The sequence below is a fragment of the Ictalurus furcatus genome, chromosome 15 (genome assembly GCF_023375685.1).
Source record: "Ictalurus furcatus strain D&B chromosome 15, Billie_1.0, whole genome shotgun sequence".
NCBI lineage: Eukaryota > Metazoa > Chordata > Actinopteri > Siluriformes > Ictaluridae > Ictalurus > Ictalurus furcatus.
The window spans coordinates 16,049,684-16,062,030 of record NC_071269.1 but is presented as its reverse complement, the minus strand read 5'-3'; the positions used below and the strand labels follow the sequence as shown (position 1 = coordinate 16,062,030).

General features: G+C 40.7%; 1 protein-coding gene across 2 annotated transcripts in view; it reads left to right on the top strand.

Annotated features, from left to right (window-relative positions):
- Nucleotides 1-1,304: 1,304 nt before the first annotated feature.
- flna (filamin A, alpha (actin binding protein 280)) overlaps nucleotides 1,305-12,347 on the top strand; it is a 31,105-nt gene continuing 20,062 nt past the window's right edge. For both annotated transcript variants that reach the window (XM_053642938.1, XM_053642936.1), the window contains exons 1-2: nucleotides 1,305-1,617; nucleotides 4,837-5,314. In XM_053642938.1, coding sequence (XP_053498913.1) covers nucleotides 4,939-5,314 — 376 coding nt within the window. In that variant the 5' untranslated portion in view covers nucleotides 1,305-1,617; nucleotides 4,837-4,938. The remainder of the gene's footprint in view (nucleotides 1,618-4,836; nucleotides 5,315-12,347) is intronic.

The following is a 12,347-nucleotide window of genomic DNA, read 5'->3' as shown; positions in this document are numbered from 1 at the left end:
TCCACAACTCCTGCAGTAAATTGATACAATTGAAATTGTGTATTATTCCAAGAAAATAGTTGTGCCTAGCAATTCTTCAATCTTAAACATGTTTATCATATTAAATAGTGTAGGATTAAGCATGTTTTTCCCCCTCAAATCTTCAGCCATGGTGTTTACGTATAAATACATGGGGAGCCTACTTTACTGGTTCCAGAGTTTATCGTAGCCTATAGAAGATGGTATTGGAAATAATTCATGACAGCAGGGAAACGTATAGTATGAGGCCACAAAGGAGTCAAAAGTTTTTGACTTGACTTACAAAGAGCTTGGATGTCATGTCTATCTCAGCCATTACTTTAACACAGAAATAGTTGCTGGCTTGATGGCAAGGCTTTTTGGTGTGATCTTGTTAGTGAGGCAGTAAAAACAAAGTGAAACAAAAGGTAGAACCGTTAATACAGGGCAGTTTCAGCCCTTGGACTGCTCTGTTTTCTGTTTTATATGTCTGTTAAAGACTGCTGCTCTCTTGGTTATTCAGGTTTTACAGCACTGCTCTCCAGTTCAGAGAGAGGATGGCAATGTCTCATAAAATATTGGTTACGTTAATATATTTATAATTGTATTAGTGCAGCAGAACAGTGATTTCACAATAAAAGGTATATGATAATATAAACCAATCTTCGAACAGTTGAATTATACACAGTGTAAGTATGAATGATTCTTTCACGCTTTCACTCTCAGATATACAAGCGCGCGCGCACACACACACACACACACACACACGCCCAATTGATCTAATCAGTGCGGAGGATTTCAGGACATATTTGGGTCATGTTTTTGGTCAAATGAATCTGTGATTAGCCTACTAATCCTACCGGCCTAACACAACTAGGCCATAGATTAGAGTGAGTTACCTGAAAGCTCTGCACAGACATTCTTAGCATTTTAAAGTTTAAGGGACAGGTTTATAGTACAGCAAGGATCAGTGCAGTCCATAATAAAAACCGGTTGAAAATTAGGCATTCTACTGTAGCCTGCTAAACAGCATGTCGAAATGGAGTACTCCACCTGTGCTGACTAACCTGTGGCGGTGCACTATACGGGAGCATGTGATTTAATTGGGACCTAGCCGATTAGACTTTGGGAATGCTTCTATTCAAAAAGTTCTTCGACCTGAGAGTGAGCAGCACAGCGCGCGCGCGCGCGCACACACACACACACACACACACACACACACACGCACGGAGCGGATACGGGCGCGCGCAGCCAGGGTGACATCATACCTTTAAAATCCGAAGGCGCGGTCGCATCGCCGTATAACGTCAGCTCTTTTTCACTGAGAGCGCTTAGATAGAAAAGGGTTGCCCTCCTCCTTCTCCTCCACCTCTTTGATACTTTACCAATTAAGGTTCTCGTGTTAGGAGAGGAGAAAAGGAGATAGAAAAGAACAAGAGGGTGTCACTCGCGTTCTTTCTGGAGTTCACCGAGCTCGCGTTTTCCCCTGTAGGGAGACTTCAGTCCGGCAGGGAGGGTCACTGAGAAGATAGCGCACTTTTCTCCGTGTAACGGCGTGAAGCACACAGAAGGTACCATCTTAAGGCCGTTCGGGAAACAACGCAAAAAAAAAAAAAAAAAGTAAGTTGGAAAGTTTTCGTTTTTCATTCCACCTTCATAAGAAGTTGTGCAACTCAAACTGTAGGCTATGCAAAGTGTACAGTTACAATACGCTGATAGCTGTAGCCTGAAACAGCTCCAGTGCAGATGTAAATGTTTGCACTGCTATTAAGCCATACTTGGTTAACCTTTTGCTTCAGGCAGCTGTGGCAAACAAGCTGTAGCATTCAGAGGAGTGCGCGAATGTATTAACGGACGAGCTCTGATGCTCAGTGTAGGCTACTGTATGTAGTTACTAAGATTTGTGTGCATCATCATTACTGTCTGCTTTACGGATTATAAAACCACACTTGGTGGTACACAGTACTGTGATTTCAGTCCTAGGATTTGTGATTTGGGTTTATGATAGGATGAATTGAAATGTTATGTTATGAGCTGCACATCTGATGTACATTCAGATGTGCATAGTTGTTATTTACAGTTGGTTAAAAAGGCATCAAACTCGGGGCCCACATGAAGATAAGGCGTGTCTGAACAGAGCCAGATGATAACCGCTGTAGATGAACTTCTGCTCTTCTTTACACTGTTCTGTACACTGTACCAGCTCCCATTCCTTTCACACACGCTCACTCTCTCCTCGTGCATATTTCCTGTACTTTAGCTGGTGCGTCGACATACACAAGCCCAGCGGCTCTCTATGGGGGTTTAAACATGTCGTAACCTAATTAAGCCCTCCTCACCAAATAAGGCAAACTATGGAAAACTCCTGCTTTCTCGCCTGTATATCACTGTGTAACTTTGATGGTGGCGTGCGCCCCCCTCTGCTCACAGCGCAGTGTACACTGGGAAATCTCACCTGAGCGGACCAACAGCTCCTAATGATCAAGATCACTGCTCAGTAGTCGTTGGAAGCAGAGTTGCACATCTTGTGGTCCTGGAGGACATGACTTTAACACAGTTGAGTGTTTTCGATGTCCCTAACACCTCGTATCTCGTGTAATACGTATAACTGTAGAAAAAAGAACTTACTTTATAAAAACAACTGTTTGAACATTACTTTTAAGACGTCTTCTAAGATAACCTTGTAGGGCCTATAGACCCATTTAGTGCTCAAGATAGCCTACTTGGTGCATATTAATTTGTTTTGATATCTTGCATAGATACATCTTGCACATTCTCAAAGTAACCGGAAAAAACATCTATACTTTTCTGGTACTGCAATCTGTGTTTTTCATTCGCCTGCTGAAGATAGCGCGCTCTGCGGTTGACAGCTATATTATATGGGTTAACAACAAGGCTCCTTAGACCAGTGGTGGTGCGCATGCGCGGACAGTGCACGCTGTGTGCCCAATGTTCGTGCATGGCACTTCTGCTGCATACATCCTGTTGGTTTTTCACATGATGTGAAAGTATCCGCGCAGGGACTTACTTTTCCAATACCTTTATCACCTGTTAAACAGACAATTAGAAAGCTTTTCGAAGTTATTTATCCCATTTGCAGTTTCACATCGGAAACAGATTGCACATGCTAGCGTGTACAAAACTAAAGTGAACTGAAGTATGTATCAATCGGACTAATATCTGAAGTACATCATAATTTAGCATTACTATAACAGTGACTCATAGCTTCTAACATTATGGTAAGAAATTCTACTTCTTGTCTATACTATTAGGTCGAAGTCCTGTAGATGGCGCCAAAGTACGAAATGAGATTGGCATGATAAAGTTACAGGACTTGCTTGTTGTTTCGAGCAGATCTTCGAGTTACACTTTATGCATGAAGTTAAAAGCATTTCGCTTGTGGCATCAGACACAAGTGAAAACATTGTTGTAGTGATATAGTTATTATATACCTAGTGTTGAATTACTAAACAAACTATGTGTTTAAATTGATATTTTTGGACAATGCTTATATGCATGTTTTAAAGTCCTTTATTTTTATATTTGTTTTTATGCGTGAGAGAGAGAGAGAGAGAGAGAGAGAGAGAGAGAGATTGAAATGGGGAGACAAAAAGAATGAAATGTTTAATGCTGTTGTTTTATGGAGGGGTATGGGGATTCGTGGGGTCAAGGGGCATCAGTAGTTAGATGGAGGGCATTCTTCAGATTTTCTAGAGAGGAAAGGTCTGAAAAAAGGACGAATGGAAACATTCTTTATGCTTAACATCCTTTACCACAGTTTTGGCCATACTTACAAAATAGTCTGCGTTAATTCAGTAGTCTACTGTTTGCTCATTTGAATGATACAATCATGATTTTTAAAACTCTACCAAGGATTTTATGATATAGCCTATACTTTGCGTATTCAACTTAACATAATGTGCAAGTCCCCTACTGATTCACTGTGTGTTGTTTCTCTAAGAAAATGGGTCTATATCTGCTCACATTCCCTCCTACAAATGCATTCCCCAACATATAATGAAATGAAGTAAGTAGACTATACAATGTCTCTACATAGTGACTCACATCAGATTCATAGCGAAGTGTATGATGAATGTCTTCAAGCAAACCAAGTGCTAACTCCAACCTACTTGGATATGAAAGACATGGCATATTTTCGCCAGATCATCTGTAATTCATAACCTCTTTTTTTTCTTTTTTTTCTTTGTGTGTGTGTGTGTGTGTGTGTGTTTGTTGAATTCATTGGCGTAGTTTTCAGCGACATGATTTGATGCGTCTGATGAGAAACAAACTATCAAACATCGAGGGCATGAGATTTGTGTTGAATAATAATAATAATAATAATAATAATAATAATAATAATAATAATAACTACATGGCTTGTTTATTCCGTCTTGGGTGAATTTCCTGGTTTACCACATTGGTAAAGCCATCAAGTTTTGAGAAGAAATTTAGAGCGATTATTTATGTCTATTTTTTGCAATCGTGTAAATGAGTGGAGTCAATTTACTGTTTAAATACACTTGGGAATCGGCTCGCCTTAAGCCACATTAAGTTCTAGGCTGTGTCCCAGACACGCCCAAGACCCACACAGCATTCTCTTTAATCTTATAATCTCTTCAAACACTAGGGTGACTTTCTTATAAATTCATTTCATGCTCCAGTGTTCTTATTTAAATATCAGTTCTACAATTCTCCCAGTGGCATGTAAATAAATATATATATATATATATATATATATATATATATATATATATATATATATATAACCTTATATATAGTAGGCTACTAGACACCCTTTTTTCTTGAGCTTATTTCTCAATTTATCTTCTTTTGCAGTTAAAAGAACTCAATACAAGAGCATAGATCTCTCCCCAAGACTCCACCCAAAAAAAAAAAAAAAGTTGAGAACCCTAGCGAGGCCGAGCGGAGAGCATAAGAATGAGTCAACACCCACGCCTGCACCAGTCGAGCGCTGCCTCAGCCACATCCAACGCCTCTCTCGCCCCGGACAAGGACGCCGACATGCCCGCCACGGAGAAAGATCTGGCCGAGGACGCGCCATGGAAGAAGATCCAGCAGAATACGTTCACTCGCTGGTGCAATGAGCATCTGAAGTGCGTGAACAAGCGCATCGCAAACCTGCAGACGGACCTGAGCGATGGTCTGCGCCTAATCGGGCTGCTTGAGGTGCTCAGCCAGAAGAAGATGTTCCGCAAGTACAACCAGCGGCCCACCTTCAGGCAGATGCAGCTGGAGAACGTGTCCGTGGCGCTGGAGTTTCTCGACAGGGAGAATATTAAACTCGTGTCCATAGGTATGCGCCCCCCCCCCCCACCCCCCCCACTTCCCTCTATTACAGTATGTTTCCTTTCTGCCTTGACCGCTAACTTTCCAAAAGTTTTTTTTTTTCCCAACTGAATCCTGAAGTCGGCTAGTTTCCACAGCACAACCTGCTTCACCGGCTGTTTTCATTTGTTTGATATTCCAGTCTTTGAGTATGTTTACCTCTGAAACGGTTTGTATCGATGAAATTCTGCAGTAATGAATGAAAAATGTTCTCGGTCGTATATTCAGCTTTAAAACATGATGCGTTTAATTACATATGCTGAAGGCACCACACACACTGTAGGCCACAGGATAACGGGAAAGTGGGTATTGTCGCTAAAGTTGGGCCTAGCTGGAATCTTCCACTATGTGTGTAAGCATTTGATACTCAAACCGCATTTAAAGTTGAAGCGGCTAAACACGTTCTCTCTTCATTCCCGGGTTTTGAAAGCGAGAATTCCGAGTAAAGATGTGAGTAACTCGTCTTGGCCGACTTATTTATTATTGACCGGTTGACTGGTGTTTTTTTATTTATTTTATTTTTCTTCCTTTCACAACCAAACGCCGAATGTCCACGTTGGATTTAACAACCGGATCTTGGCAAGCCTTGAGGCGCAACAAGTAGGTTTTGTGGACGCTTATGTGGAGGGTGTGGAACAAAGTTCTGTTGGCAAGATTATTGGCATCATCTCAGTTATCCATGCAGCTTCAGGGCAATCCACATATACAGCCCAGTTTTAATCCATGTAAAGCTGTGTCCACATAAATTGTTTTTGTGCATGTGTGTGTGTTATTGATCAAGCTTGGAAGATCTACAACGAAAAACAATCAATCCTATATGGCCTCATGCAAACCCTGCTTCTACGGTCATTTTTTACAAAATATTGTTGACCAAGTCCCTGATATCTTTGAGAAGGGATGGATAATTTTAATTCATAGCAATACCTCTAGTGCACACCTCCCAGATCAGATTGGCTAGTGAGTACTCAGAATATGCTGATGAACTTGTAAATCCAGTGAGTGAACCAGCTGTAGTTTTCTTGATTATAAGGGACTTTTTATTTTTATATTTTAAATATAATACTGGGCTTGAAGAATGATAAGGCAGCAGTGCATGTTTGCCTTTGTAAAGTAGGTGTTTAGCTTACAGTACTATAAAATAAAATTTCCTTAAGGCTTTAATCAGACTTAAGTATGCAGAGAATTTGAAGGTCATGTCTGTATGGTGCAGTGTGTCCCTTGGGAGCGGTTGGCCAGTTGATTGCCTCCTATCTTAAAGCCATATCCCATTTTCACATAAACCATTCACACTTCTAAATGTTAATAAGATATCTTGGACTACTGTTCTCAATCTTGATTCTCTAGTACCATTTGTCCTCCACGTTTTAGTGCTTTCCATGTTTCCGAAGCACTTTTATTCATCTCATCAACTGATTAACAAGGTTAAATTAGGTGTGTTTGGGCAAACATTATATTAAATTTAAACCAGGGCTGAAATTAACTGTTTTACACCACCTCCTGGTTAACAGCGATACGTCTGTAGAGATGCGTCCATCAAGGGAGGATACTTGTATGTTCAGTACATGGTATATTTGTGGTCTGCATTGCTGGTAATTAGATATACTCCATCTAGTTGAGAAAGGATTCTGAAAGGATCTGTCTCTGCATGGCAGTGTTTCTCAAGATGCCCTAAAGGAATGAATGTAGCATATTTATTTGAGGTGTTGCAAGCCAAGGGAGCCAGGGAGTACAATGAAATTGGGTAATAAACCCTCAGGTGATTCAGAACTTTTTTTTTTTTTTTTTTTCCATCTGCTTGCACTTATCACAGTAAGGATTGCAATTGGCGGTAGTATTCGGCTCAATACTGGCTTGATTTCACCAATATTGACCTAAGATTTGAGTTAGATGTTTGGTTATATATATTGTCTGATGTGATGGCCTTTTAAACATGTACAGGTATATCCAGAACCTCAGCTATAATGATAACTGGAACAATATTCTTTGGGTTATCACTCTAATGGAGTGATGGCATTTGGCTAGTTCATGTGAAGGTTTTTCTTTTCTCAGGGAGCACCTGGCTAATGGAGAGTTTGGAGATGTACATAAAGTGGTGGTGGGGTGTGTTCCTCCTGGCTTGACAGCTTTCATTTGTAGTTGCTGTTACAGATGCAGCATTGATGGAGGTCAGGTAGTGAAAGGGTTGAAGACACGCATCTTGGGTGTGGTTCTCCATGATGTGCTATGTTTTGGTATTGCATTGCTCAATCTTCATTCTAGTGCTAGTGCATAAGTCAGGACAGGACTTGAGTCAGGCATGCTCATCTCTAAACAGAAGGAAACATTTGTCTAAAGAAATATAATCACTTGTGGAGCATATGTCTTTCATAATATTTGAATAGACCTAAAGTCATTACAGGCAGCTTTAATGGTTAAATGATTAACAGGATTAGAAGTAAATACAGCTCAAAATTGATTTACTGCTAACTGTTAGCATTTAAAATAATTTACTTGCACACAGTGATATTAGGAAGAGGGAACTGGACAGGAAGAAGGGATTTACACTATTGAAAAAGGCACTATAAATGTGTGTTTTTGGTTCCTAAGAATGTAGATGTTCCCTCCAAGCCCAGCGGTGGTGCCTTTTTAATTGTTTTGTTTGTTAATTATTATTTTTAAATAAAGTTTTCCAAAAAAAGCTATGTTTTTGCCTTACAGAGGAAAATGTAAAACAACTACAGTTGGGTCAAACTAGGTCTGTTTTCGTTGATGTGACAGTGACCAGATTCAAACTCTGTTTTGAAGAAAATATGCTGTCAAATAGACCTAAAATACACTTATTAGGCCAAATAAAACCTTGAAAATGTTAGACATTTTTAGCCCCAGTGTTGATGTTACTGTGGTTTGCCTTTGTAGGACAGCTTTTTCTCTGAGTGTGTAGGAGGATGATTATTATTATTATTATTATTATTATTATTATTCATGTGTTTATCTGTTTAGGTGCTTCTCTTCTTCTTTTGGCCTTCTATTGGATTTGTGGAGACTATTTTCTCCTTTCTCCGCCACCCCCCATTAAATTGGGTAGTTTATATTGTTTTCTTGTTACCAATATCTTTCCTTTAGTGATATTTGTTTCTCTGTCAGCACTATAGGTTTCAGGATTGTTTCAAAGTGATGTGCACATTTTAACTTGTTGGATGATGCCCCTCCCGATGCCTAATGCCTTTTGGGTGCAGTCTTCTGAGTCTCCTAGAGTCTCCCCTTGCTAATGCCAGGATTTCCTGCTTATTCACAGCAGGGAACTATTGCAGTTGTGAAAGAAGGGCTGGCATAAGTAAATTGGAATAATGCAGCAAAATGAGTGTGGCGTGTAGTGGTTAGTATGTTTTAGTGTTTTTAGGTTATCATGCAGATAATTGTCAAAAAAAAGTTGTGTGTTTCTGTGCGAGTGCATGGCATCCTGTACCAACCACACAGGGGAAGAACCTTGTGTGATACCCAAGAACTTTCCTCTGCCCCCTAAAGATTACTTTGAAAACAGTCTAGAGTTGCAGAATCAGTCATTTGAATACTTGGTAAAATAGGGATTTGGCACGAATGTCTTCCACGGTGACTCAAATGCAACAGTGGCAATTTTTAGGGGAAACCTTTTGTTTTTTTTAATAAAAGGTTTCTTTAAGGATGCTGTGATTCACCATGACAGCAGCTGCATAAACCACATGAAGACCACGGCATGCCTATCATTTTTCTGAAAAGCTTTATAAAGAATGTGAATCTTTAAACCTCACTCAGTTTTAGTGGAGATGTGTCTGCACAGGGGCAGGATGTGAGCTGGTGTTAAGACTAGCAAAAGGACACTTGATTGTGGTCTTCCTCTGTTCTGCTGGGACCTCAATGTTTCAATTTTTGGTGATCCATCTCAGCAGATAAGATAATTTGCTCTGGCACTACTTAACATAGTGGTTAGGGATAGTATGCTTTTGCAAAGCCTCCAGATTGAGCCTGCAATTTTCCTCCTCTTTGTACAGTTTGAGGGGAGGGTGGTGTGGAGGGTCAGTGAGGGAGAGGTGCGAGTTTAGAACGGAGGAATGAAAGTATTTTCTGGAATGGAGGTGTTGCCTAATGTATGAAACAACTGAATAGAAAGTCTCTAAGCAATCGTGAAGAATTAGTACATGCGTACATATTACTTTTATGAGAGACGTGGTCAATTGCATCCATATGTACTTGAGATGCAACGGAATGATTAGGGTACCCTTGGGTTTTATGGTATGTAGTCGTGTCCTGCGCTACTAGGCGCCAAAAAATGTTAGTGCGTCATCTCAAACAGCTAAAACATATATATAAAATCATACTTTGACTCTGCTGAGTAAATGATTCTGCTGAGATAGTCAGGTTGTCTCTAGCTTCTGTTAATTGATGTGCAAATGCAGTTGGGTTAATCTCAAAACGTATTGTGTTTGCAATATGTTTAAGTTCATTATAGTTGCCTCGTTTTAAAGTGTAGACTAAAGTACATGAACATCAACTCTTCACTTCTATATAAGCATGTGGATTGTATATTTTTCATGTGGCTGGAGTGTGTGTGTGTGTGTGTGTGTGTGTGTGTGTGTGTGTGAGAGAGAGAGAGAGAGTGGGAGATGGATATGTGAGGATCTAGTGATGGAGCTTGGCATGGACCCGTTAGCCACAGAACAAGAGGAGCCAAATGACAATCCAGCTCTGTCAATATAGGGTTTTACAAAAGTCTGAACACAGCAGTTTTCTCTGTTCAAGGCTTTTTGCTCCCTGCCATTCCCTCCCTCCTCCCTCTGTTCCCTCCCTCCTTGTAATCAGAAACCGCTGTGCAAGGAAATGGGTGGCCTGCCAGGATCAAGTTTGCTTCTGCCCTTTTAAGGCTAAAAAACCAGGGGGAACATTTCCAAAAGAGAGGGAGGGATGGAGGCAGGCTGAGGAGGAGGGACGGAACATTGGAAGTAGCAGAAATGAAAGAAAGAGGAAGTTTACTCACAATGTTCATGTGCTTAAGGATCTATGTTGTATAGATTTCCTATATGTGGTAATATAGCACCCGTCAGTGTTGCTGCTGCACTTTTTTTTTTTTTTTTTTTTTTAATTAGAGCTGTTGATGCAACAGTTCTTTGAGATTTTTGAGTCTTATCTATCTGATAGGCTGAAATATAGGTTAACGTGGTATTAAATCTGGGTGCACACTGAAGGCTACATCAATCACCTGGGCTGGGGCCTGAGGGGTATAAGCTCCCCTTGGGGTATAAACATATTCTCTCTGACTCATTAAATAGCCATGTGGGTGTTTGTCCAGATTTCAGGTCAAGATTTGGTGATAAGACTTACTGGAATGTGTGCAATTTCCTACTTGGATTCTCCCCTGCTGCCGTGCTGTTGCCCTTACTGCCCCCTCACTAAGTTTAAATTGGGATTCTAATGATTCTGAAAGTGAGTATAGACAACATTTAAATTGACTGGGACCTATATGGGTTTTACCACATTCCAGCCCTTAACTGATCTTGGTTGATGGGTCATTCCTACAGGATTAGTAGGCAGTGTGAGTGTGTCTGCAGTCGTGGTACATGTCATGGTGCATCAGCGGTCTGGGTGTGGGGGTCAGAGGGGAGTGCTGACGTCAGGTGCTGTTGTTTATTGAACCCAGAGAGACGGTGAGTCATGGGAATGTGTGGTCTGGATTATCTGTGCTCATATCCAAAACTGATAACTCTGCCTTCTGAAATAACTTGTTTATTATGCCCCAAATACTCCACCTCTGTCAGTCTCTCTGTTTTCCTTGTTCTCATATGTACTGGACTTGGCATTTTCTTAGCAATAAGATGCCTGGTTTGGGAATTTCATGGCTAGCCCTGATCATGTCCAAAAAAGGCCTGAGTGTAGTGGAGAGGTTGTTACAGATTCCTGTCATGTTTTATGTTTGCTAGTCTGTGATGTGTTTTGGCATGAGGGTTGGAGAGCCGGTGACCCAAGAGTTTCTGTAGCATGCACACGCACACTTTTTTTGCATCATAGTGGTTCCCAGGATTCTTCAAAAAAGAGCAGTCTAGTTGGTTAGTAAGAGAAAAGTGATTTTAGAGAAGGTTTCCATGTGTACCTTTATGAATTTCTGCTGAGACCACAGTAATGCTAATATCACACCTAGTGTTATTTAATTTTTTTAATCACTTCATTTCACCTGCAATTGGGGCTGTTGGTGGTTTCGGCCAAGATGTATGAGGCAGAGATATATGGCCAAAGCTGGTTTGATCAGGAGTGATATGGTGGCACAGAGAGTAGCATTGCCTCCTCGCAGCTCCTGGTCTTTAGTATGATCCTGACCTCGGGTTACTGTCTGTGTAGAGTTTTGCATGTTCTCCCCATGTACGCGTGGGTTTCCTACAGGGCCTCTGGTTTTCTCCCACCTCTCACAAATTTGCTGATGTGTGAATTAGCTCAAAAAAAGAATGAAGTAATTTTACAATTTAAGCAATGTAGTGTGTTGTAAGCTCGGTGATTGAAGAGCAGCTTGGTGTTTCCATTTTTTGCTGTGCTTTTACATGTGCGATGGTTGCTGGGTGTGTGGGTGGCCACACCCTCTGTACTCAACAGCTCATCATATAAATGCCTCTGATTCCTCTAACAAGTGCTGACCTGTTTAACACAGATCACCCTCTCAAAACACACTTTTTCTGTCTCAATATAACTTTGTCCCTAATGAATAATCTCATGAAGATTTGTCAGTTAGAGGAGTCATAGGAGCCTGACTAGGCTGTTTCACTTTTTCCCCCTTGACCACCTTCTTATGTACAATAAAGAGAGACAAAACTGTCAAGTTCTCCTTCTTAGGAGCACAGTCATACCTATTGGAAATGTTAACTAGAAATGGCCCCTCTCTTAACCACTGTCCCCACAGGGCTCTGTGAATAATGGAGCTTCTTTTTTTGGTATTCTACAATCTGTTTTTCACTCTGAAAGAAAATGGATCGAAGATTCTTCAATAGTCCAGTTTAATTTGC